Source organism: Ailuropoda melanoleuca, chromosome 9 (genome assembly GCF_002007445.2).
Source record: "Ailuropoda melanoleuca isolate Jingjing chromosome 9, ASM200744v2, whole genome shotgun sequence".
Taxonomy (NCBI): domain Eukaryota; kingdom Metazoa; phylum Chordata; class Mammalia; order Carnivora; family Ursidae; genus Ailuropoda; species Ailuropoda melanoleuca.
In genome coordinates, this window is record NC_048226.1 from 55,389,510 (window position 1) to 55,416,032 (window position 26,523).

General features: G+C 35.9%; 1 protein-coding gene across 3 annotated transcripts in view; it reads left to right on the plus strand.

Annotated features, from left to right (window-relative positions):
* Window positions 1-298: 298 nt before the first annotated feature.
* The window catches only part of LRRCC1 (leucine rich repeat and coiled-coil centrosomal protein 1), a 39,091-nt gene continuing 12,866 nt past the window's right edge, over window positions 299-26,523 (plus strand). For 2 of the 3 annotated variants that reach the window (XM_034668258.1, XM_034668259.1), the window contains exons 1-10: window positions 299-469; window positions 2,761-2,966; window positions 3,261-3,326; window positions 7,497-7,664; window positions 10,081-10,256; window positions 10,348-10,554; window positions 19,892-20,088; window positions 20,361-20,508; window positions 22,134-22,282; window positions 25,907-26,111. In XM_034668258.1, the coding sequence (XP_034524149.1) occupies window positions 381-469; window positions 2,761-2,966; window positions 3,261-3,326; window positions 7,497-7,664; window positions 10,081-10,256; window positions 10,348-10,554; window positions 19,892-20,088; window positions 20,361-20,508; window positions 22,134-22,282; window positions 25,907-26,111 (1,611 nt within the window). In that variant the 5' untranslated portion in view covers window positions 299-380. Of the gene's footprint in view, window positions 470-2,760; window positions 2,967-3,260; window positions 3,327-7,496; window positions 7,665-10,080; window positions 10,257-10,347; window positions 10,555-19,891; window positions 20,089-20,360; window positions 20,509-22,133; window positions 22,283-25,906; window positions 26,112-26,523 lie in introns of those variants that run through there. The other variant, XM_034668260.1, reaches the window with a different exon arrangement.

Below are 26,523 nucleotides of genomic sequence, written 5' to 3' on the forward strand. Positions count from 1 at the left end.
CTAACTGCTCTTAAATCGCCTTCAGAAGTCAGTCGCCTACAACGCAAAAATCATACAGGAGAGCGTCACATGAAAGACCCATTCTTTACCCAAAAACCACACACACGGGATGATGTTTCCCTTTACGGCAAGTCCCAAGTATAGCGCCGTAGCTACCGTAAAAGGGAGGGAAGCCCTTGGGGAAGAAAATTATTCTTCCCGCTTTACGGCACTTGTCAAGGCGGGAAAGTGCCCCGCTGTCGGTTGGAGGGGGCGGGGGGGGGGCCGGGGGCGAACCCCGCCCCCTCGGACTGGACTTCCGCTCACCCAGAAGGCGTGTTCCGGGCTCTCCCACTCAGCTCTGGGCGCCGGTTAAGACCACGGTCCCCGTCGCCGGTGCCATGGAGGCGCCGGTGGAGGCGGAGGTCGAAAATGAAGACGGCGACAGCAGCTGCGGGGATTTGTGCTTCATGGACAAAGGCCTGCGGAGGTAAAGGGCGCTCCGCAGCCAGGAGCGGCCGGCGCATTCCCCTGGCGGGAGCCGAGCTTTACCCAGACTGCGCACAAACGCTTTCTGGCTTCCTCCCGCCTTACTGCGCCGGAACTGCTCTGCTGAAGTGCCAGTTCCATGGAGTCCTCATTCCTTTCCTCCTTGGACTTCTGAGAGCCTGGAAACTGCCCTGCATTATCTACCAATTTTTGGCCATCCTTCCTCTTCAGTTGTTCTTTCTTTACTGATTATTCTTCCTTTGCTTGCTCTGTAATTGTTGGTCTTCTCGGGTTCTATCTTGTCTCCTCTGCTCTCTTACCTTGACAAAAAGTGGCGCTATGGTATGTCCGGCGACCGTGGAGCGAAGGTTTACTGCTCTTCATTAGGTTTTCCTCAATTCTGTTTGCCTCCCTTCTGATTTCTCCTTTGCAGAGCACTATGATATATATATCCATATACTTCTTGGGAGTACTAAACATCATATTTAGCTAACCATTTCCCTCTTTCATGTAGCCAAAATTTATGCATGACGTACTAGGTTCTTGATTCTGCTTTACTGTTCCCTGCCCACCTCTTCAGAATTAATCTTTTACCATTTCTCCATTTACCCTCTATGATTAACCGTACTGATCTACAGGCAGTTCCATAGTAGGCCTTTCTGTGCCTTTGCACTTGCTGTTCCTTTGTGGCATGCGCTGCTCTATGTGAAACCTTGCTGCTGATAATTAAACCATCTTGTTATGGATCGTGATCTCAAATTTGCCAGAGGACCCCAAGGAGATGGTTTTTAAAGGCATATTTACATTTATACTTAATAATAGATGTCATTTACTGAATGCTGTCTATGTGTACATATTATATATGTTATCACAATCCCTCACAATAATTCTGCAAGGTATTAATTTTACAAGTGACAGATCTGAGACTTCAGAGGATCCAAATAGTGTTCCCAACTTCTTCCAGCCGGTGAGCAATAAAGTTCAAATTCAAACCTATTTCTGGCTAATTTCACTTTCTGCTTTTTCTGCTGTGCCACATTATCTGCACAGTACTAATTTCCAGAAACTGAAATGTGTCAGAAAATAAATGACTGTCATTAAAAGCATGTGTTAATAGCACAGAGTTCAGTAGATGACAGTAGCTAGGTAATTGGAAAATATTTCAATCACATTTAGAGATTGGTAGTTTGAAATTTACAAATGCTTTGTCTTTTTCTGCCACATGTTGCTGCGCGCTTCATTCTGAAGTCTAAGGGAGGAGCTGAATGACTTTATGGCATATTTAAAGTGTTTTTGATTTTTAATTTTGAATTTGAGATTATTGATGCCAATTTGAAAGCACACCAGAATCCCTTATTTTCCTTTTACTCCATGACTCACTTCTCTGCTGCCAGAGTTAAGTTTCCTCTGTGGTAGCTGTTACAGAATATTGAACAGATGCCTGTGACTTTGTGTGTCCCTATTCCCCACTGTCCCTCCATCCAGCACCTCTGAACTGCATGCACTGTAGTTTTTATTCCTGGAACTACCATCTTTAGGAGAGGTTCTGGTTATAAATGGCAGTACTTGAGAGAAAGAAGAGTTGAGTTCTATTTAGGGGAGGTGCATTCCAAATGCATAAAAGGGAGGATGGATTTTTTTCACTAGAAATAGTAATAACTAGTGGTTTCTTTTGAAATCAACTACATTCTGGGTTCAATAGCTGTTGCCAACAGTAAAGAAAGTAAGTTTATAAACTACTTTCCAGTGCCAGATCTGGATTTATAATGCCTCTAGTAGTAACTACAAGAACTTGGACAAGTTATTTAATTTCTGCAGACTTCAGTATCCTTACACCAATTGCTTAGAATTGTTGTGAGAATTAAATGAAATGAGGAAACAGAGGCTTAGAGAGGTTAACTCATTTATTCAAGTAATTTAGCAAAAAAAAAAAAAGTATTAGAATGCAGATTTGAACTGGGGTATTATGATTCCAGGGCCTTTATTGTCACAGCTTTCATTATATGCTGGTGACTTGGTTGCTTATAGAAGGGAGAAATGACCCAGGGTCACTTGCCTCTCTTGAGTGGGTTTTTTGTTTATCTGTATGGTCCAAAATACCAATCAGTGTTAAGAAGCACTGTACCTCATAAGAAGTTAAAAGGCTACCAGGGGTAGGAAGGATTTCATTATGGAATGAGTAGAGCACATGCTTACCATCTACATGCTGTTTGGTTGATTTTAATTATATTTGGTCATAATTTTTAAATCCATTTCTTACTTGCTTTTGATAATATATATTTTCTCTTGTAGCATATCAGAGTTATCTTTAGATTCATCCCTTCATGCCATCAATCTTCACTGCAATAACATCTCAAAAATCGAAGCCATTGATCATCTTTGGAATTTACAACACTTAGATCTGTCATCTAATCAAATAAATCAAATTGAAGGGCTAAACACACTGACAAAACTATGCACTTTAAATTTGTCCTGCAATTTGATTACAAGAATAGAAGGTTTGTAAGTGATTTTCATGTGATACTTTGCATAAGGAAGATGACTTAAGTCCACTTTTCTTCCCAAAAGAGTGGAATAAATATTATCATAAACTTTTGAATACTGACCTTAAAATTTACTTCAGAAAAGTTTTCTTCTAGAAAAGTTAACAATTTTTTAAGTATTTTGCAAAATACCACTTATCAGATTATAGATTTGCTTCAAAACTGTCTGAAATAGTATTGTAATACTATATAGTTCTAAATAGTTATTTGAATTCTGTAAAGGCTTTATGTTATCTTATTTGATTTTAGGACTTGAAGCATTAACTAATCTGACTAGACTGAATTTATCTTACAACCACATAAATGATCTTAGTGGTAAGTAGATAATCTTATGTTTTCTGTAATGCTGAATGTTTGCCACATGTGATGAGTCAGGCTAAGCTCAGCATGCTGAAAACTGAATAATCCTGTTTTTGACCAAAAATACCATCTAGAGAGTGTGCTTCAGTCATAATTCTTTTTTTTTTTTTTTTTTTTTTAATACAAACTAGGTGATCAGTAATAGAAAAAACTTGGATAGGAGGGACTTACTTCAGGAGAACAATGTTTTAATCTTAAATAATTGATCGATATGCTATTATATAAAGAATAGTTCCAATAGAACTTTTTACAGTGATGAAAATATTAAATCTTTATGCTGTCTGACATGGCAACGAATAGCCAGATGTGTCCTTTGAGCACTTCGTGGCTTGCGCAGTGAGGAACTGAATTTGTAATTGAATTTTAGTTTAAATTTACAAAGCCACATGTGACTAGTGCCACCATATTGGATCATATAGCATATTGGGCCATACTGCATTCCCAAGGCTATATTGTAAATTGAAGATCAGATAATTCTGTTTTTTACTTTTAGCAGGTCTAAGAAGGTTAAACATTTTTACCTATTTTTTTAGTTGATTAAAGTGATATACTGATAAAATGAACAAATTTTCATGATTATTTTTAGAATTATCTGTTAGAACAGGCAGAATTCTTCTGATTATTGTCATAATCCTGTCAATATTTGAAACAGTCTTATTCATGTGTTTATTTTTCACCCATGCTAGAAAAATACTAGCCTATGCCAGGTGTTTCATACACAAAAAATTAAAGCAATCTACTCCCTACTGTTAAGCTGGGGTAGCAAAAATAATTAATTTTTTAAAACTTTCCTCCAAAAATGTGAAAGTATTGGAATTGAGTATTAACCCTAGCTCTTTCACTGCTGTGTGTTGTTGAGCAAAGATTATGAATGTTTGGATGCATTTCCTTATCTGAAAAATGTGAATCTTGGATAAGATTACTCATTCATTTACTCAACAAATATTTATTGAAGATCACTGTATCAAATACTGTTCTGTAGTGATAAAAGATAAGGTTCTTGTCATAGGGCTTACATTGTAGTGGGGAAGAAAAACAAAAAATAAGATCATGTCAGCCCCTCAAAAATAAGCAAAAGATTTGAGCAGACCCCTTCCCAGGAGGAAATCTAAATACAAAATTAGCACATGAAAAAAAATGTTTAGCATCTTTAGTGATTAAGGAAATACAAATTAAAACTGTAATGAGATCTACTTCATACGTACTAGAATAGTTTTAAAACTTGTATAATACAAAATACTGGTAAGGTTATAGAGCAACTAGAACTGGCACACATTGTGAGGAGAATGGCAAGTGGAACAACTACTTTGGAAAACAGTTTGAAGGTTTCTTAACAGTGTTAAACATATATTTACCATATAATCATGCAGTCCCTCTCCTAGGTATTTACCTAAGAGAAATGAAAACATGTCTGTTCAAAAACCCGTACATGAAATTTTATATGATTATATAGCTTTTTATATAATCATGTTTATATGATTCTTTATAATCTCCCAAAACTGGAAACCATCCATATGTCTATCACCTAGTAAACAAATTAATTGTGATTCACCCACATGATGGAATACTGCTTGGCAATAAAAGGAATGAACAATTGATATATGCAGCAACGTGGATAAATCTAAAAAGAATTAGGCTAAGAGAAGGGAGTGAGACACAGAAGGATGCACTATATGATTTCATTCATATGACAGTCTGACCAAGGCAAGTTATAGTGGCAGAAATCAGATCCTTAGTTGCCAGGGGTTGAAGATGGGACACATTGATTGAATGATGGAATGTTCTGTATCTCAGTTATAGGAGTGTTTATACAACTGTATATGCTTCTTTAAGTACATTGAGCTGTACACCTAAAAGGGTGCATTTTTGTGACTTCACATCGGATTGTAATAAATATGAAGAAAATAGAATAGGCAACCCTGTAAGTTTTAATAGATAATTCTTAGAATGATAATATTTTATGTGTTCAATAAATAAAGGCAGTGTATATGGTAAGTGCATGCAAAGACACTAAGGCACCTTCAGCCTTGTCATGTTAAGGAACAGAAAGAAAGGTAAAATGGCTAGAGCATACCAAGTAAGGGGTTAGTGTGCTAAGAGAAGAGATGAGAAGGTGGGCAAAGGCCAGATCACAGCTTCATACTCAGGGTAAAAAAAGTTTTCATATTATTGTAGGTGCAATAGGAAGCTATAGGAGGGCTTTAAACAAGTGACATATGTGTATTTTTAAAGGATCACTTTGGTTGCTGAGTGAGTGAAGAATGAATTTTAGGAGGATAGGCGTGGAAGTCAGGTGACCAGTTAGGAAGCTATTTTCAGTGGTCTAGGTGAGAGATGATGGAGACTTGGACTACGGTGGAAATAGTGTAGAGGAGCAAATGAATATATTTTGCAGGTAGAGTTCATAGGACTTGCTGATGGATTGAGAGAAGGAAATGAAGAAAAAAGGAATCGAAGATAATTAACTGTGAGGTTTTTTTGTAGCAACAGGTGGATGGTGGGACTGGTTCCTGATGTGGGAAAGATTGGGGGAGAAACAGATCTAGAGATGAGGGGATGAGAAGTAAGGATTCTGTCTTAAATTTGAAAACCCTGTTAGACTTGTGTAAGGCGCAGTTTGGGGGGGGGTGTTTCATGGTTGGAATTGTAGATTTGGCACATCAATGATGTTTGTAACCATGAAACTAGGAGGTTCTGCATAGCATATGAATAAAGAGGGGAGACCAGGAATGAGCCTTAGAATTGAAAAGTAAAAGGAACATAAAACCTAAGGGAAAGAACCAGTAACGTGGAATAAGGACCTAGAAATATGGTATTAAGTTAGGAAGAATTGCGGAGTGCTTATAAGAACTCATGATAGGGGGGCGCCTGGGTGGCACAGCGGTTAAGCGTCTGCCTTCGGCTCAGGGCGTGATCCCGGCGTTATGGGATCGAGCCCCACATCAGGCTCCTCTGCTGTGAGCCTGCTTCTTCCTCTCCCACTCCCCCTGCTTGTGTTCCCTCTCTCGCTGGCTGTCTCTATCTCTGTCAAATAAATAAATAAAATCTTTAAAAAAAAAAAAACACAAAAAAAACACACACACACAAAAAAAAAGAACTCATGATAGGAAATTTGACCTTGTAGACAGTTGTCAGAGAAGACTTTTCTGAGGACATGAGGGATGAGTAGAAGTTAGTGATGAGGAATATGAACAAAAGAAAAAACCTTAGAGAGGTAGAAGGTAGCTCAATAAAGATGGAAGAGAGAAGAGTATTCCAGTCAGGTTGAAGAAACTGGTGGGGGGGGGTGAAGTTGAATTTGTGTATGGAGAGTACTAAACTAAGCAAAACTGTAAAATAAACCTGAAGAGAAACAATGTAGAGTGCATCTCAGAATAGTCCTTCCAAAAGGGAGGAGATGATTCCCTGACAATTCCCCTTTTGTTGAGGATAGCCCCTGGAGGTGTTACCCCCTGACATTTCCAGGCTGTGCCTTCTCTCAGAAGCTCCACTTTGAAGGGAGTTCTGAGGGAAGAAAAGAGAAACATGAAGTGTTCCAGTGGGGCAAACTGTCAGCATGCACGGTCCCATCCACCACAGCTGCAGCTGAAGTCAGAGGCTGGTCAAGGAGACGTGGTACCAGGCACCAGTAACCTCTGCTGCAAACCCAGCTGTTAGCATTACCATGCTCTAGATAAACTCATGTAAGAATTACTACCAGGGAACTAAATCAAATTGGTGCTATTTCTATTTTATGCTCAAACCAATAAAATTGAAGGGTATTACAGAGTTTGCTTATGTCTGCTAATCAAAAATAATGTGTTGATTGAGAGCCCGAAGCCATTGCCTTATGCTTCTCATAGAAGTACATGCATTGACCTTGGGAGGTCCATATGTTCTGTTTGAAGAGAACCAGAGACCAGGAACCTCTGGGCTAGGGCCTCAAAAGAAATGCTAAACCTGTGTTTCTTCAAAGCAACAAATGTCTTTACTCATACCCTGTTTATTAGATGTAGCTGTTTGCAGAGACTTCTTACTAATGCTGCTTCTTTGCCTTAAAATCTAATCTGTAAAAAAATTATTTTTAATTAGCTGTTGGAAAAATGACTTCAATGGCATCAAAAGTTTTTTTTTTCCTTACTGCAGGTTTGATTCCCCTTCATGGAATTAAACATAAACTTAGATTTATTGACCTACATAGTAATTGTATAGATAGTATCCATCACCTACTTCAGTGTGTGGTAGGATTGAACTTCTTGACTAATCTTATTTTGGAAAAAAATGGAGATGATAACCCTGTCTGTCATGTACCAGGTATGAGCAATTAATACTTTTTGTAACAGTTAATATTCAAAGCTCCTTTGTTTCCTGTAACTGGTGTTTATGACCCTTTTGTCTTAAGCTTTGCAACTTTTTATTATATATTTGGAAAAACATAATTGCAAATAGACAATTTTATTAAGACAAATTGAGGTTAAGAGAACACAGGATGAACAGATAATTCTATTTAGACAGTTTTATATTTGATAAGTGTATGCCTCAAACTTATGTTATGATCTATTCTTAAATAGTATAATACTATGCAGCCATAAAAAAAGAATATAAAATCCTTAGCTACTAATATGCAATTATCTCCAAGATACACTATTAATAGGAAAAAAGCAAGCAAGTCTGAAAACATTGCATATAATAGATTATCATTTGTGTGCAAAGGGTAACATGTATGTGTGTTTTCTGATTATATATATAAAATACCTAGAAAGCTATACCAAAAACTGATAACAATGGCTAACTCCAGTATTAAGTAGCTAGGGATCAGGAAATGCAGAAAGGGTGGAAAAGGTAGCTGGGAATCAGGAAATATTAGGAAGATTTTTTCCTGTGTACCTTTTAAATTTTATTTGTGAGTGTGTTAAATTAATAAATGATTTTTGTAAGGAAGAAAACTTAATATGATATATAGAAGATGCTAGGGGCACCTGGGTGGCACAGCGGTTAAGCATCTGCCTTCCGCTCAGGGTGTGATCCCGGCGTTGTGGGATCGAGCCCCACGTCAGGCTCCTCCACTATGAGCCTGCTTCTTCCTCTCCCACTCCCCCTGCTTGTTTTCCCTCTCTCGCTGGCTGTCTCTATCTCTGTCGAATAAATAAATAAAATCTTTAAAAAAAAAGATATATAGAAGATGCTGCTAAAATGCCATTTGATCTAATTTAGAATGTACCGAAGTTGGCAAGTACAAAGCAGACCAGACTACTATTTCTTATTATTATCACTTATTTCAAATGGCTTAAGCAATAAGATAGAAATGGAGAATATGAATATATATTCTAAAGATCAGTTTGAATAGAAATTGGCTGCAGAGTTGGTTCCATTCTGTCATTAATATGCAACTGTATAAAGGGTTTTCCCAGAACAGAAACCTGTTTTGATAATTTTATTTCACAGAAGAGTATAATAGATGTGAGATGAACTGTTGTCCTAAGGCCATATAATACAGAGTCTACCTAAGAATCAGGACAGACTTCAGTTTTCTGGGGAAACCCTGTTTGGCGGGGCGGGGGAGAGGAGCCTTATTTCTAAAACAACATTATTTTTCTTTTCTCTACTCACCCAATTTGGATTTTTTCCCTAACAATTTGTCTTAAGAATCTCTGGTTCCTACAGTTTGAGCCTTTGTTTTCACTTTATTTGATGAGGTATTTCAACACGGTTGCCCTCCCCCTAGAATTGAAGGAATACTTAATACTAAAATTACTTTTTTCCCCTCAAAATTTCTAATATTGATTTGCCAGATTCTTTCTTTCTTTTGGAGTTCTTCCAACCACTTCATTGGCCTTTGTTAGAAATACTTGGTTTTTGGGGCGCCTGGGTGGCACAGCGGTTTAAGCGTCTGCCTTCAGCTCAGGGCGTGGTCCCAGCGTTATGGGATCGAGCCCCACATCAGGCTCTTCCTCTATGAGCCTGCTTCTTCCTCTCCCACTCCCCCTGCTTGTGTTCCCTCTCTCGCTGGCTGTCTCTATCTCTGTCAAATAAATAAATACAATCTTTAAAAAAAAAAAAAAAAAAAAAAAGAAATACTTGGTTTTTAACATCATAGTTAAGCAAAGTTAAACTATAAAACATTACAGTTAAGCAAAGTTTCCTTTAGCCTAAACACCAAATTAATGTTAATTTGTCAAATTTCTCATATTTAATTGTACTTAGGGAAAATAAACATACTCTTGAATAGTTGATAGATTGCCTACCTTAATCTTAGTTATATCTAATTTAAGGAAGATGGGGACGTTTAATTTTACTGATACTTAAGGCCTCATTAACAAAATTTTGAATTTCTGGTTGTTACCCACATTATCCTGATTTATATTTAGACTAATCATACTATAAATAAAAGACATGTTTGGCTTTCTGTTCAGAATAAACTTACTGGTATCATACATTTATAACTTTAAAGCAATTTTGTGAAAGATAAATGTAGCAGTAATGATTTTTAACTTTCTGATCTTCACCAGGAGGATTATGTGGGAGGGGTGGTGGGGAGTGTTTTTGTTTGTTTTATATTTAACGATTACATATGGAGAAGGACTAAGTAGCTTTTATTACAAGTTTATTAGTTGCATTCCAGGACTAATTTTATCATTCAGGTGATGTATCTGGTAGGTGATAAATTTAGTGTATTTGAGAAATAATTAACTTTTTAATGCCTGACTTTTCATTTTGATTTGTTTCCAAGGGTACAGAGCAATTATGCTCCAGACGTTGCCACAGCTTAGAATACTAGACTGCAAGAACATATTTGGTGAGCCGGTAAATTTGTCAGAAATAAATTCATCACGCCTGCAGTGCTTAGAAGGTCTTTTGAATAATTTAGTTTCTTCTGATTCTCCCCTAAATACCAGTGAAGATGAGGTATGCTATTGTTTTTTTCTAATATAAAAGATATCTTCAAATTTTAATTAATATAAATTTTAAAAGATTTTGGTTTGTTTCTGTATTGTAGATAATTGATAGTATGCCAGTGGTAACACCACCCATCGATGAGATAGCTCCCTTGGATCAATTTGCATCACCAACGGATACTGGTTTGACATCCTTTATATCTATATGTCCATCTTCTGAGCCGGAGAAAGTTAATCATAAAAACAGTTTTCATAACGACATGAAACTTCAGAAATTAGATGATCAGATTTTACAGCTTCTCACTGAAGTAACTATTTTTCCTGTATTTCTAAGCAGTGTTTGTTGGGGGAAAAAAGTAGTTAAGAAAATGTAAAATAAAAATAGCATATAAGCTAAGCAAAACAATTTATAGTTAACATTCCATTGTGTATATATATTTTTTCTTTATAGAAATAGGGTTCTGTTTTGTAATAGTAGTAGTAGAAAAAGATAACATACCTTTTTCACTCATTTTCCTTATTGTCCTTCAGTGTTTATTATGTAATTCCTTTCTTCTGTATGTCACATTATTTCTGCCCACCTACCTTTTGACCTTGAGTAAACTCAGAACTCTTCTGACTCAGCGTTTATAAACACAGAGGATATGTGAGTTACTTTGGGCCTTTATTATTTTCAATTGTTTAATGATCAAAACCACTTCTAGAACTTATAGCTGAATGACAGATTAATTTACATAGTTCCTGCTTCAGTTTCTGTTTACAGCAGACCCTCACCAAATTAATCTGTACTTTCCTGAGATATTCTTGTTTACCCCAGCTACTGGTACACTGGCTTTAAGAATCTTTGAATTATGTGGATGGACTACAATGCCTAGATTTTATTGCTGTTTGGGTCTCCAACCTTTGCTGTAGCATTCTTGACTGTGATCTACAATAACAGTTGTTTTCTTAAGCACCACACTTCTCAGAATGCAGTGGATTACTATTTAGCCCCTACCTGGATATAGGGTAGAGATACTGTGGTACTTGCCAAAGGAGCTATTATCAAATGTCAGTTTGACCTAGATATTTGTAATTAAGTTTTAATATTCAAAATTTTTTCTTCCTAATGAGTAGAAAATGCTAATAGTGGAATTATGGTTCAAAGGGTTTTTTAATAACTCTGAACTGTTACAGTTACAATACTAAGATAACAGTGCTAGATAAACAAAAAGTCTACCTTAGGGCAGTTAATGAATAAGGCTGTAAGGGTTTTGTGTGCCAGAAAACCTTAGACACTTCACTTGGGCCACAGAGATAGGTAGGAATAGAACTGGGATAAGAATGCCAGCCTATACATTCTTTGACATCATTGATAACGTGTCATTGAGCTCTTAGACTTCTCCGTTTCCTCAGATTTCATCGTTGGTCTTTTCTAATGGCTGACTCTTCTACCAGTGTCAGAACTTAGATTTAATTTTAGTAACTTATATTTGAAGTGAACTTTTTGCGGCTTCTTTTATGCTATCCTCATTTCATTCTCACAACACCCCAGTTAAGTAGCTAGGAATTAGTGTATCATTCTTATTTTATAGAAAAGAAACTCAGGAGTTTATCTAAGTGTCCTTTAATAGTAAGAGTTGAGCTTCACACCCAGATCTCTGATACCCAGTCTGGTATTCTTTCCACCGGCATGCTTCTTACTCAGTTATGGTGATAATTATTCCTACTTTGTAACCAAAAATAGGAGTCTAGCTATCTGGGGGAGAAAACATGATTCATTGCTCTGCATATTAAAAAAAATTAGGTGAATGCTAACTTGTGTGAGGAGTACACATGAAGTTTTCATTGCAGTTGATGTATACACTCAGTGTTACTTCAAAAGTAGTAATTTATAAGTGAAGTCATAAAATTACTGAAAATGTGCTGTACCGTAATGATATTTTTCTTAACTGTGGGACTTATAATTATTTCATTGATTTTGAGACTTCGCTGTGAAGACTTTCATCTTTTAGTTTTTCCCTACCATTTTATTATGAAATTTTCAACCTTAGAGCAAATTTGAAAGAATTTCTTGGTGAATACCAGGATACCCACCAACTAGATTTCACCGTCAACATTTTACTTAGCTTATTTCATTATATATCTATCCATTTATTCATTTATGAAACTATCTTATGACACATTTCAAAGTAAATTACATGCATTGGTATATTTCCCTCAAAATACTTAAGCATGTATATCATTAACTATAGAGTTCAGTATTTTTTTAGCCATCTCTTTTGATGTAAAACCCAGATATGTGTTTTCCCTAAATTGACAATACATATACCTGTTACTCAACTTCTGTGAAGATAAACATAACCATCATCAACATCTTCCCAGTCAGTCTTCTCCAGGGCAATCACTTTCCTCCCTTTTTCACCATAGTTTATTGAATGTTTCTTCCAGAACCTAATGTAAATGCAGTCGTACAATAATACTCTTTTGTGTAAGGCCACTTTCACTCAGTATAACTTTGAAATAACTCCATGTTGTATGTCTGTTTTTTAGATCTTTTTTATCACTCTCAGCAGCAGTTGTAGTATACAAGTTATGCATATCTTTTATTAAATTAGTTCCTAAGTATTTTGTTTTATAACACTGTAAATTGAACAGTTTTTGTGGTTTCATGTCCCATGATTGCTGCTTGTTTGTGAGATACCATTTATTTATTTATATATATATATATGGCTTGGATCCTGTGACTTTGTTAAATCTACTTATTAGTTCTACTAGGATGATCGGTAGGGGAAGAAAGGGATAAAGAAAGGGGGGTAATCAGAAGGGGGAATGAAACATGAGAGACTATGGACTATGAGAAACAAACTGAGGACTTCAGAGGGGAGGGGGGTGGGGGAATGGGATAGACTGGTGATGGGTGGTAAGGAGGGCACGTATTGCATGGTACACGGGGTGTTATATGCAACTAATGGAGCATCGAACTTTACATTGGAATCTGGGGATGTACTGTAAGGTGACTAACATAATATAATAAAAAATCATTTAAAAAAAAATAAATAAAAGCTGTCTAGTTATAACAAAAGCTTAATAAAGCAAAGCTGCATATAACAAAAGCTTAATAACAGTAATCAATTGGTAGACTAAGATGATTTCAAATCAGTATCACTTAGTAAGTACTCATAGCTGTTTATTCCATGAATACTATATAACTAAACACACACTTCCTATTTATTTCCAATTTTCTACTTTTAAAATTTTTCCCATGATTTTTACATATTAATGATAAAAATAATAGGAATAGGCATATCATAGTAATCCAATTATCCTAATGTAGCTATTTCATATTTTTTCAGGTCCCTTTTATTTTTTTACCGTACAAATTAATAATTTCACTTTTTACTATAATGGTCTTGACATAACTTTTATATATTACATTAAATGGATATCTCTTGTAGCTAGTGTAATCACAATTTTAATTTTAAGGACTGATTAAGTTGGCGTGCAATTTTTTTTTTTTTTAATTTTATTTATTTACTTGACAGAGATAGAGACAGCCGGTGAGAGAGGGAACAGAAGCAGGGGGAGTGGGAGAGGAAGAAGCAGGCTCACAGCACAGGAGCCTGATGTGGGGCTCGATCCCATAACGCCGGGATCACGCCCTGAGCCGAAGGCAGACGCTTAACTGCGGTGCCACCCACGCGCCCCGGTGTGCAATATTTTTACACTAATGAGATATTCAGATTGCTTAAAACATTAGTCATTAAAATTAATGTTAAAATAAAAAAAAATCTACTTATTAGTTCTAGTACTTGTATATTCCCGGTGATTTTTTACATAAACAGTCATATGGAGACAATTTTCCTTCTTCTCTTACCTTTATGCTGGTCCTTTTTGCTCTGTTGCGATAGCTAGGATTTACAGTGCAATACTGAAGATAAATGGTGAGAGTGGGCACCTTTGTCTTATTCCTGATCCTCGGGGAGCCTTCTGTATTTTACAATTAAGTAAGATGTGAGTCTTAATGTTTTTCGTAGATGTCCTTTATCAAGTTAAAGAGTTTACTTCGTTCCAATTGGCTGAGTTGATGTTGTTGAATTTTTTTTGTTACTATTACTCCATAATAGTATGAATTACATTGATTAGTTTCCAAATGTTAAACAAACATTGCATTTTGGGGATAAAACCTCATTTAATCATGATAAATTATCTCTTATATATGCTTGGATTTAGTTTGCTAATATTTTATAAGGGTTTTTACAATTTGCTCATGAGGGATATTTGTTTTTATTTTATAGTAGCATCTTTGATGTTAGATTAATGTTGCCTACCTAAATGAGTTGAAAACTGCCCCCTCCTCTATTTTCTAAAAAATTTTTGTAAGATTGGAATTATTCTTTCTTAAGTGTTTGATAAAGTTCACCAGTAAAATGATCTGGTCCTGGAAGGTTTGTGATGATGAATTCACTCTCTCTAATAATTATAAGGCAACTCATTTTTCTGTCTCATCATGTGTTGCTTTAGATAAGTTGTGCTTTTTAATTTGTCTGTTTCATGTAATTTGTCAACATAAAATTGTTGCTAATATTCTCTTACTGTCTTTTTAACATCTATAGGATCTGTAATGATAGCCTTTCCTTTATTACTGATAATGATGATTTGTGTCCTCACTCTCTCTCTCTTTTATTTTATATATATATATATATATATATATATATATATATATATATAGTCTTGGTCAGTTTAGCCAAGGGTGGGGTACCTGTGTGGCTTGGTTGATTAAGTGTCTGCCTTTGGGGGCGCCTGGGTGGTTTAGTCGTTAAGCTTCTGCCTTCAGCTCAGGGCGTGGTCCTGGGGTCCTGGGATCGAGCCCCATGTCGGGCTCCCTGCTCCACTGGGAGCCTGCTTCTTCCTCTCCCACTCCCCCTGGTTGTGTTCCCTTTCTCACTTGCTCTCTCTCTCTCTCTCTGTCAAATAAATAAATAAGATCTTTAAAAAAAAAAAAAGTGTCTACCTTTGGCTCAGGTCATGATCCCAGGACCGGTCCTGGGACCGAGTTCTGTGTCATCAGGGAGAAGCTTGCTTCTCCCTCTCCCTCTCCCTCTGCCCTTCCCTCTTCACCCCCACCTCCTGCTTGTGCTTGCTTGCTCTCTTTCTTGTGCTCTCTCTCTCAAATAAAATCTTTTTTTAAAAATTTAGTCAAAGGTTTTGTTTCTCTTTACAAAGATCAGTTTTGTTAGTTTTATCTGCTTTCTCTTTTCTCTGTTATTGATTTCTACATTTTATTATTTTTTCTACTTACCTTCATTTTTTAGCTTCTTAATGTAAGTGCTTAGATTATTGATTTTAGACCTGTCTTCTAATTTAAATTAATTTACCATCTAAAGCAGTAAATATTTTTAAGCACTGCTTTAGCTACATTTCACAAATTTTTATACATTTGTTTTCGTCATTGTTTACCTAGAAATATTTTCTAATTTCTCTTGTGATTTCTTCCTTCATCCAAGGATTATTTAGAACTGTCTCGTTTAATTTTCAAGTATTTTGGTTTCTAGATATGTTCTGTTAGTAACTTCTAATTTACTTTCATTTTGTCAGAGAACAGTCTCAATAATTTTAGTCTTTTTAAATTTACTGAGACTTATTTTATAAAAGCCCAGAGTGTGGTCTATCTTGGTGAATGTTCTTTGTGCACTCAGACAGAATGTTTATTGTATGCTTGTTAAGTCAGGATGGCTGATAGTATTTTCAGATAACTCATGTCATTACTGATTTTTTTATCTAGTTCTGTCAGTTGCTGATAACTGTTTTTTTTATTAATGTACTTGTCTAATTCTGTCACTTGTATGAAAGATGTTAAAATTTAAATCTCCATCTAAGAGTGTGGATTGGTCTGTTTCTCTCTTTAATTCTCTTAACATTTCTTATTATATTTTGAAGCTCTGTTATTAAGCACACGCATGTTTGTGGCTGTTCTGTCTTCCTAATGAAGTGTTCCTCTTTGTCTTTGGAAGTATTATTTGTCTTGAAGTCTGTTTCATCTGATATTAATATAACCATTTCAGCCTTCTTATGCTTATAATTTATGTGATAAATCTTTTTCCATCAGTCAGGTTATTTTTTTAATAATAGCTTTATTGAACTATAATTCACTTACCATACGATTCAATGGTTTGTAACCATTAGCAGTCACTACCATTTTCCTCCAGCCTTAGGCAGCCACTAGTGGATTTTATTTTTATTTGGATTTGCCTGTTTTGGAACTTTCATGTAAATGGAATCATCAATATGTGGCCCTTTGTGATTATATTCTTTCATTTAGCATAATGTTTTCAGGTTTTATCCGTTCTGTAGCACGTATCAGTACTTCATTTTTTTAAATATAAGATAATCTAGTGTATGGATATACCACATTTTATCCATTCTTCATTTGATTGGTTAACTTGGGTAATTTCCACTTTTTGACTATTATGAGTAACTCTGCTGTGAACATTCATATATATGCTTTTGTGTGAACATAGATTTTCATTTCTCTTTGCTATATATCTAGTAGCGGAATTGCTAGGTCAAATAGTTAACTGTGTGTTTAACCTTTTGAGGAATGACCAGACTGTTTCCAAAGCAACTGCACCATTTTACATTTCTTTTTTTTTTTTTTTTAAGATTTTATTTATTTATTCGACAGAGATAGAGACAGCCAGCGAGAGAGGGAACACAGCAGGGGAGTGGGAGAGGAAGAAGCAGGCTCACAGCGGAGGAGCCTGATGTGGGGCTCGATCCCAGAACGCTGGGATCATGCCCTGAGCCAAAGGCAGACGCTTAAGGACTGCGCCACCCAGGCGCCCCCCAGTTTACATTTCTACCATCATTGTTTGAGGATTCCAGTTTCTCCACATCCTCACCAGCTTGTTATTATATGTGGTTTTGAATATAGCCATCCTACTGAGTATGAAGTGGTAGCTCATTGTGGCATCCATTTACTTTAAACTTGCTGTGTCTTTATATTGAACTAGGTCTTATATATAGGTGGGTCTTGTTTTTTAATTCAGCCTGGCTGTCACTCCTTTTGAAGAGTCTATAGTCCATTGAAATTTACTGTAATCGTTAATGAAGTTGGATTTAGGTATACCATTTCATTATTTGCTTTTTGTTCACTTTTTTATTCATTTTTCTGCTTTTTCTATCTTCTGTTGTGTATTTTTTATAATCCAGTCTTAATTTGTATTTGGTTCTTTAGTCATACTTTATTTCTTGTGTGATAGCTCTAAAAATAGACTTTTCTTTACTATATTACTTCATATAAAATGTAGAATTCTTGCGTCTATTATACTTTGTTATAGCTGCCATATGTATTTCATTTGGATGCATTATAAACTCCAGAGACAATGTTTTAATTTTTGCTTTAAAGGAATTAAGAGTAAAAAAATATTTAAAAATTATTTATATTTACGTGTGTATAAATCATACATGAGGGGCGCCTGGTTGGTTCAGTCGGTTAAGCATCTGCCTTCAGCTCAGTCATGATCCCAGGACCTTGGGATTGTGCCCTGCGTTGGGCTCCCTGCAGAGTAGGAGCCTGCCTCTGCCTCTCCCTCTGCCTGCTGCTTCCCCTACTTGTGCTCTCTCTCTCTGTGTCAAATAAATAAGTAAAATCTTTTAAATAAATAAAAATAAATCATATGTGATACTCTCTTTCTGAAGATTTAATTTCCTTGTAGTATTATTTTCCTTCAGCCAGGACTTTCAGCCTGAACTTCCTGTAGCGAACCTTGTAGAGGACATCTGAGAACAACAGATTCTCTTCATTTTACCTTTTTGAAGGACATTTTTTGCTGAATATAGAATTCTATATTGACAGCTTTTTTTTTCTTTTAGTACCACTTCCTGGCCTCCAAAGTTTTGAATGCAAAGTCAGCATTAATTAGAATCCTTGATTTCCTGTATATAATGTGTCATTTTTCTTTGGCTGCTTTCAAGAATTTACATTTACTTTTGGTTTTCAGCAGTTTGACAACATCGTGCTTAAGGATACTTTTCTTCATATTTATCCTACTTAGGGTTACTCTGAGTGTTTTAAATCTGTTAATTGGTCTTTACCCAATTCAGGAAATTTTTGACATCACTTTAAATATTTTTCTGTCCCATATTCCCTTTTCTCAGATTGCACTTAGACCTTTTGATACTCTTCCTCGGTTCCCTGAGACACTGTACATCTATCAACTTTTTTTTCTCTGCATTCATTTTAAATAATTTTAATAATTAATAAATAATTTTCATAAACTGATCTTCAAGTACACTTATTCTTTCATCATCTCATTCTCTTCTTAAGACCAGCCATTTTCTACTTAGGTGTTGTATTTTTCATTTGTAAAATTTCCATTTTTTATATTTTCTTTTTCTCTGCTGAATTTTTCTTTTCATTCATGACAAACATTTTCTTTTATATCATTGAATATGGTTATAATCACTGTTTTAAAGTTCTTATTTTTAATTGAAGTATAATTGATAAACAATGTTACATAGTTTCAGGTGTACACATAGTGATTTGACAACTCTGTATATTATGCTCACCACAGTTACAGCTACCATCTGTCACCATTCGATGCTATTGCAGTACCATTGACTATATTCGCTTTTCTCACTTATTCATTCCATAACTGGAAACCTCTACCTTCCAATCTCTTTCACTCATTTCGCCCGCCCCTTCATCCCCTTCCCTCTGGCAGCCACCAGTTCTCTGTTTTTTGGGTCTGTTTATGGTTTTTTGTATGTTCATTTGTTTTGCTTTTTTAGATTCCACTTATACATGAAATCATATGGTGTTTGTCTTTCTCTGTTTTACTTCACTTAGCAAAATACCCTAGGTCCATCCATGTTGTCACATATGGCAATATAATTCTTTTTTTTATAGCTGAGTAATATTCCATTGTTCTTTTCTGCTTATTTGAACATTGGGGTCCTCTTAAGTTAGGTCTCCATTGGTTGTGTTTTCCATTGAGAATAGGTCATACTTTGTTGGTTCTTCCTGTAGTGAGTAATTATGGATTTTATCCTCGATGTTGTGAATGTTAAGTTGCAAAGACTTAGATGCTATTATAGCCTTCCAAAGAATGTTGATGCTTTTGTCATAGCAAGCACTTAACTTGCTTTCACTTAAACTCTAAGTTTGTCTCTTAGGCGGCAGTTCATTTTTTTATCCTGTACTGGGCTTCTTACAGTTTATACTGTCCAGTGATTCTTCAGGCCCAAAAGTCTATGGTTTTTCTACCTGAGTTTTAGAACTCCCTGTGTACTGCTGATTGTGGTAAGCTCTCTAGTGAAAAACCGTAAAAACAAACACCCTGTTCTGGTCATTTTTTCCAAGTGTCAACTCCTCTCTAGAATAAGCCTGCTTTTGTTCACTGTCCAAAGCCTCCAGATAGTTTTTTTTTCATGGTTGTTTGTTTATATTTTTCCTAGAGTTTGTCATTGCTATCTTGAGAGTCAACCTTATAGGAACTTAACTCGTCCATACCAGAAGCTAAATTCCCTGTCTTTAATTCTAAACATACCTAGTTTATGAACCTTTAATCTTGTAAAAAGTCATAATGTTTTAGGAAATTTCACATTTAAATCTTTTATACTGAACTGAACTTTTAACAAACTTTGTTGGTTTTTTTATTCTAGACTTCTGATTCTTTAATAGATAATGTTCCTGAGAAAGATCTCAGACCAAAAAGAGATACAGATATGACTTCTGAAAGTGACTATGGCAATAGAAAAGAATGTAATAGAAGAATTCCTCGAAGATCAAAAATCCCATATTATTCCAAAACTATTCAGACTATTAAGCACCACCATAAAAACAACAACCCTTTTATGAGGTAATTGTTTTAGTTTTAGAAATTCAAATAAGGTATACGGACAGAAGTTAATACTGTTGGTTTGTTCCTTCAAGCTTTCTCAGAGTGATATTTCTTACTTTTCTAATGTTAAAGATTTGACTTTTTAGCCTTGTTGGCTCAAATTTGTTCAGTATATTTATATAAATTTATACAAAAGGATCCCTTTCACTGATAGACTGTCATTACCTAAGTTGTGAAAACTAGTACAAATAAATTTCTTTGGATTATTACCTATGTTTTATTCTTTGCAGCTGTAATCGTAAAATGAAACCACCTTTCTTTAAAGATTTATATGTAAGATCATCTTTAGCAAACTGTAATATGTTAGAAGAATCCGAAGAACAGAAGACTGAAATCATTAAAGTAGACAACAGTAGCTTGGAAGACACCACTTACCGGGTATGATATGAGAGATTAAGGGGGCATCTGGGTGGCTCAGTCAGATAAGTGTCTGACTGATGAGCTCAGCTCAGATCTTGATTTCAGGGTGGTGAATTCAAGCCCCACATTGGGCTCTACACTGGGAGTGGATCCTACTTAAAAAAAGAGAAATATTTTTTTAAAAAATGAATGTGAATAATCTTAGTTTTAAATATGAAATTAGTCCCAGTAAAATAATGCACGTTTTTATGAGCAAAAAATATTGAATGTAATTTTACTGGGGTGATGGATTGGGTTCTTTTTCCCTTCCTGACTTCCAGATTTTGTATATTTTTGTAAGTTGTAAAGGAATGGAAATTACACATTTATCTAAGGTAAGGTTCACTTGTTATATGTTTGTGGAGGAAAAAAACCTCAAAATTTTCATGTTCTTATTTCTTAAAGCAGTGGTTTCAAACTTTTGGTTCTCAGACCCTTTTAAATAGCTAAGGAAATTTATGGGTCTTCTCAGAAACTTTTATACACACTCAAAAAATATATTTAATATCAAGGTTTTCATGGATTCTGCTGAAACCGAGTTTTGGATGCATGGATTCCAGATTAAGAGGCCTTCAAGAAGGGCACCTGGCTGGCTCAGTTGCTAGAGCATGAGACTCTTGGTCTCAGGGTCGTGACTTCAAGCCCCATGTTTGGCGGAGAGCTTACTTTAAAAAAAGCAAAACCAGGGGCGCCTGGGTGGCACAGCGGTTAAGCGTCTGCCTTAGGCTCAGGGCGTGATCCCGGCGTTATGGGATCGACCCACATCAGGCTCTTCGTCTATGAGCCCTGCTTCTTCCTTTCCCCCTCCCCCTGCTTGTGTCCCCTCTCTCGCTGGCTGTCTCTATCTCTGTCAAATAAAGAAATTAAAAAAAAAAAAATTAAAAAAACAAAACCGGGGCGCCTGGGTGGCACAGCGGTTAAGCGTCTGCCTTCGGCTCAGGGCGTGATCCCAGCGTTACGGGATCGAGCCCCACATCAGGCTCCTCTGCTATGAGCCTGCTTCTTCCTCTCCCACTCCCCCTGCTTGTGTTCCCTCTCTCGCTGGCTGTCTCTATCTCTGTCAAATAAATAAATAAAATCTTTAAAAAATAAAAAAATAAATAAAAAAACAAAACCAGAGAGGCCTTCGGGAATTTAAATATTCTTCAGTATTTGCCTTAGTAACTCTCCTATTAAGAATTTTTAGTACACATTGATTTATATTTTTCTAATATTAACTTGTGCGTTTTACTTATGAAGTGCTAGTTACACTTCTGATTGTAATGTGCACTGTTCTTCCAGTAGTATAATTGCTTTTTTAACAGTTTCAAATCTTTCATGCCATTGGTTTCCTACCCCTGTTCTCAAGTATAGTGGTTTTAATGTTTGAAAAATAATAATTATCATTAGGACAATAATAATAGCTAACATTTATTGAGTGGCTGTTACATTCCATGCACTGTTCTGCACTGTTTTATATACTTTACTTCCATTAATTTGTTTAATTCTTACCACAGCCCTTTGAATTAGATAACTGTTATTCCTGTATTATGAATGAGAAGATCGAGGCAATGAGAGGTTAGGTCACTTGTACAGGTTCATATAACACTATTATTTTCTTCTAGACACTTCTTGAACAACTAGACCAAGAAAGAGAGAAGAGATGGAAAGCTGAACAAGCTGAAAAGAAACTTATGGATTATATTGCTGAACTACACAAACATGCAAATGAAAAAAAAGATATTCATAGCCTGGCTCTACTCACCACAGATAGGTAAGGGAAAAGACTATAAACCGAAAGATCTCATCTAGTGCAAAGAATAGTAAACTTGGAACTGGAATACCTTAGTTTACACTAGGTGTTGTAAGATCAGAAACAACGTATGTGGTTTTAGTTTGTTTTGAACTACTTTTATTTAAACATTTAATGCCTTATAAAATTGTTATGTAAATGAAGGATTCAGGCTACACTTACTTGTGCCTTCAAGCTGGGAAATGTTAGAGCGATAAATAAGTGTAATAAGTGAAGAAGAGCAAAAGGCTAGGACAGGGATTGGCTTTTTTTTGTTTCCGTAAAGTGGTCGTTTCTCTGAAGAATAGGTATTGGCAAACTTCTTTCACCTTCGTGAGTCATAGTTGGTCTCTGTTGCATATCGTTTTCTACCGTGGGCTTTGGTACCAGATAACCCAAGTTTCTTAATTCTGGTATTTCTGCTTTTCCATCTTGTCCATTCCGTTGCCTATTTTATCTGTTTTTTTTCTGTATGTATTCTCTAATAAAATTTTGTCTTATTCCATTCTGTAAGAATACCAGTTTTCTGCAATTACGGTAACTTTTATCTTCTGTTTCCTGTAGGTAATTATTTCTAAACTTATATTTTTCCTCAAAGAGTTACAAGACTTTTCCATAGAGTTCTTGTTGATTTTTCTCTCTTATTCTTGAATGAACACTGTGTTTCTAGATTTAGTATTTGCCAAAAATTGGGTTTGAGAAGTTGCTCTCAATTCCATTTCCTGTCTGTTTATACAGTGGATAAATTCCTTTCTACAATCTTAATACATTAGTAAGTTGATGTACACAGCTCCCAACCCAATTCTCAGGTTCTTTTAGGCATTTAACTAGTAAAATATTGTGGTACTCATGTGGTATTTTCTATCCCCCACTCCCTGTTTTTCTCATGCTTTATACCTACGGGTTATAAGGAAAATTATAATACCCATCATGTGTTCTATGAGAACCTCTCAATTGTGCAAGCTATGATGCATTATACTATTACTGACCCTTCTACCACCACCCAGCAACTTCCTGCCTTTTATGTTTTGGGAATTGCTATCTATGATACAAGAAGATGCTAGACAGGGCTAAAGGAACAAGATGAATAAATTAACAATCTCTGACTACCTCAGAAAAACAGCACTCTCATTGTCATTAAGTAGCTAATAGAGTGTGATAATAGATTTATAGAGCCCATGTGACCCTGAATCATGGAAGAAGAGCATGCATCTTCCTTTCTTCCCCCCAGAAAGATGTGGTTTTATGAGGCTAACCCTGAGTGTTCTAGGAGTTTTATTTGCCTTATAATTGAAATTTCTCCCAGACTTTGACATATTTTCTCTTGTTTTTAATTGTATGTGTATGAATTTTTGCATTATTCTGTATTGTAAGTATCATTTAGTGGTATATTTGAGGAACCAGTATCTGGGGCTTCTAGCCACATTCCATTTAAATTGAAATGCTTTGGGCACACTTCATCTTTATCCTTCCTTAACCTCTCCATTGTTGTCCATGTTTACTATGTTACGTATTCATTATTTTCTTGAAAATCCAGCATCGGTCTTTCCTAATTCTACTTATTTATACCTCAAATGTTTGTTTGGCATTAGATCCTCACATGTTTTCATATTCCCTTATATGACTCGGTAGGGATTCTGCATTCCTCATCCCTAATACAGTCTATCATCTAGGTGCCATGTTGGGAATATATATTATTTCAAAAACTGAATCTTCTCTGTCATGTTTTTAATACCTAATCTGTAAACTCCCAAATCTTTATCTATCATCCAAATATCCTTGATCAACAAATCTTTTTTTTTTTTTTTTTATTTTTTAAGATTTTATTCATTTATTTGTCAGAGAGAGAGCACAAGCAGGGGAAGCGCCAGGCAGTGGGAGAAGCAGGCTCCCTGCTCAGCAAGGAGCCTGATGTGGGACTTAATTCCAGGACCCTAGGATCATGACCCAAGCTGAAGGCAGACGCTTAACCGACTGAGCCACATAGGCATCCACTTGATGAACAAATCTTATCATGTAATTACCTACTAGAAATGCCTTGTGTACATTGCTCCTAAGTGTCTTAAGTCAGCATATCCATACCTATACTTATCTTGCTCTTTATTTTATATTTTCTGTCCTAACAAATTGTGTTCCATCCAGTCAGCCACCAAAGCTAGCAATTCAGTAATTTTTTTTGCTCTGTTTCTTGTTCTCATATTCCACAACCAGTTGGTATTGCTGTCTTCTTCTTTCTACTTGTTAAAAGAGGTTCAGCTATCTTTTCTGTATCCCCAGTCACCTTAGTTTAGGCCCTTATGTCTTGCTTAGATGATTGCTCTAATTCTAGTGATCTGTAGCCACTCTGTCCCCGTCCACCATGCAGTCCACAGAATAAAGTCCAATATTCTTTTCATATAGTATACCAAACTGGAGTTGAGAGAGTAAACAAAGGAAGACCAGTTCGGAGACTACTCTCAAAGGCAAGAGGAGAGATAGTAAGGATAAGAATTGGAGAAATGACTAGTGTAGAAGCTGATGGGTATATGGACTTTTTTCAGTTATGGCTTGGAAATTACAGTAGATACACATAGGAGTGGCTACCTAGCTTAGTAATTTCTTCATGAGGCTGTCTTTGCTATTTGTTGTCCCATTTCCAAATGCTAGACTTGTATTCTATTATCATTTGCCTCCCTGCCTATAATATGGGTCAGGAGATGAATACCTGACCCTGGCTGGGTAAACATAATGCCTTAGTCCATGGCTACAGTGATTGGTGCATACAGTGAACATATGAATGAAATTGGACTAATCACAGCCTTTCTTAGAACTCTTCTAAATTGAACTAGAGGAATATAATCTTTTCTATTTGGTCCTCGGAGCTGTTAGAATGTGCTCCCAGGGATGTTTGTAGCTTTTTCCTTCTCTCCTTCATACTTTACAAGGAACCCTACAGTAGGAGAAGTGGAAACCAGCCTGTAGAGAATTACAAGTAGAGAACCTTACAGTCTTCATGGTTTCCATGGTCCCTCAGAATAGTGCACCCCATCCTCTGAATTGGTTATGTAGGTCAATAAACTTTCCCTTTTAATTTAAGTAGTTAAGAGTTTCGATTGTATCAAAGGTTTTATCTGATAGAAAGCTAGGATCAATATTTTGTGTCTGGGGAAGATAATAGGGAAGTCAAAGTTGACTTCCAGTCATCTATTTATATATCATTTCTCTCTTACAGCTTTATAACTGTATCGATATCTGTTCCCTCTCCTAGATGTTGAACTCCTTGAAGGCACAGGCTTTATCTTAGTCCATCTTGTTTGCTTTTAAGCCCATACGTAGCACAGTGTCTGAAACAAATTAGGTGTTCAGTAAAGTTTTGCTGTTGAATAGTAAAGTTCATATAAGATAAAGTACCATTAATTTATATAGAATGTTTTCCCTTTTGGCACAGTGTTAGTGTCAGGGATGGGAGAGAAGCATATTATACTGTTTTTCAACCATCTTTACCTAATGAGTGTTTGAAACATACTTCAAATCTTCCTCTTTACTGTAACCTTTAATGTTAACTACAATTTTTATCCTTTTGTATGCATAATATATACTTAAAACCACATTTGATTTCTGCTTTAGGCTAAGGGAAATTATTTTTAAAGAGAGAAATTCCAAAGTACAACTCGAAGTTATGGTTCACAAACTTCAAAATGAAATTAAAAAACTAACCATTGAATTAATTAAAGCAAGAGATCAACAAGAGGATCACATAAGACACTTAAGAACCCTGGAAAAAGCATTAGAAAAAATGGAGAGGCAGAAAGGGCAGCAGCAAGCAGCACAGGTACTTCTCTCTTTTTAATCTGTCAGTCATATGAATTGGCACAAATTCATAGTTTTATCTTGAAACATTATAATGTTACAGAGAAAACTTAAAAGATATTAGGGTATATGCAAAAATTAATTTAAATGTAACAATTCCTGTGGAATTCTTTCTTTTCTTTCTTTTTTTCTTTTTGAAGATTTTATTTTTAAGTAGTCTCTACACCCAACATGGGCCTCAAACTTACAACCCCCGAATCAAGAGTCACATACTCTATCAACTGAGCCAGCCAAGACGGGCAGACACACACACCGTGCCACACACCCCCCACCGTGGAATTATTTCTGACTAGAAATAATTTGTGCGGACAAAGCAGTTGTAAGAGTAGTTGGTAGAAAATATTGTAGGTCGTTAGGCTTGTGTTCTGAGAGCC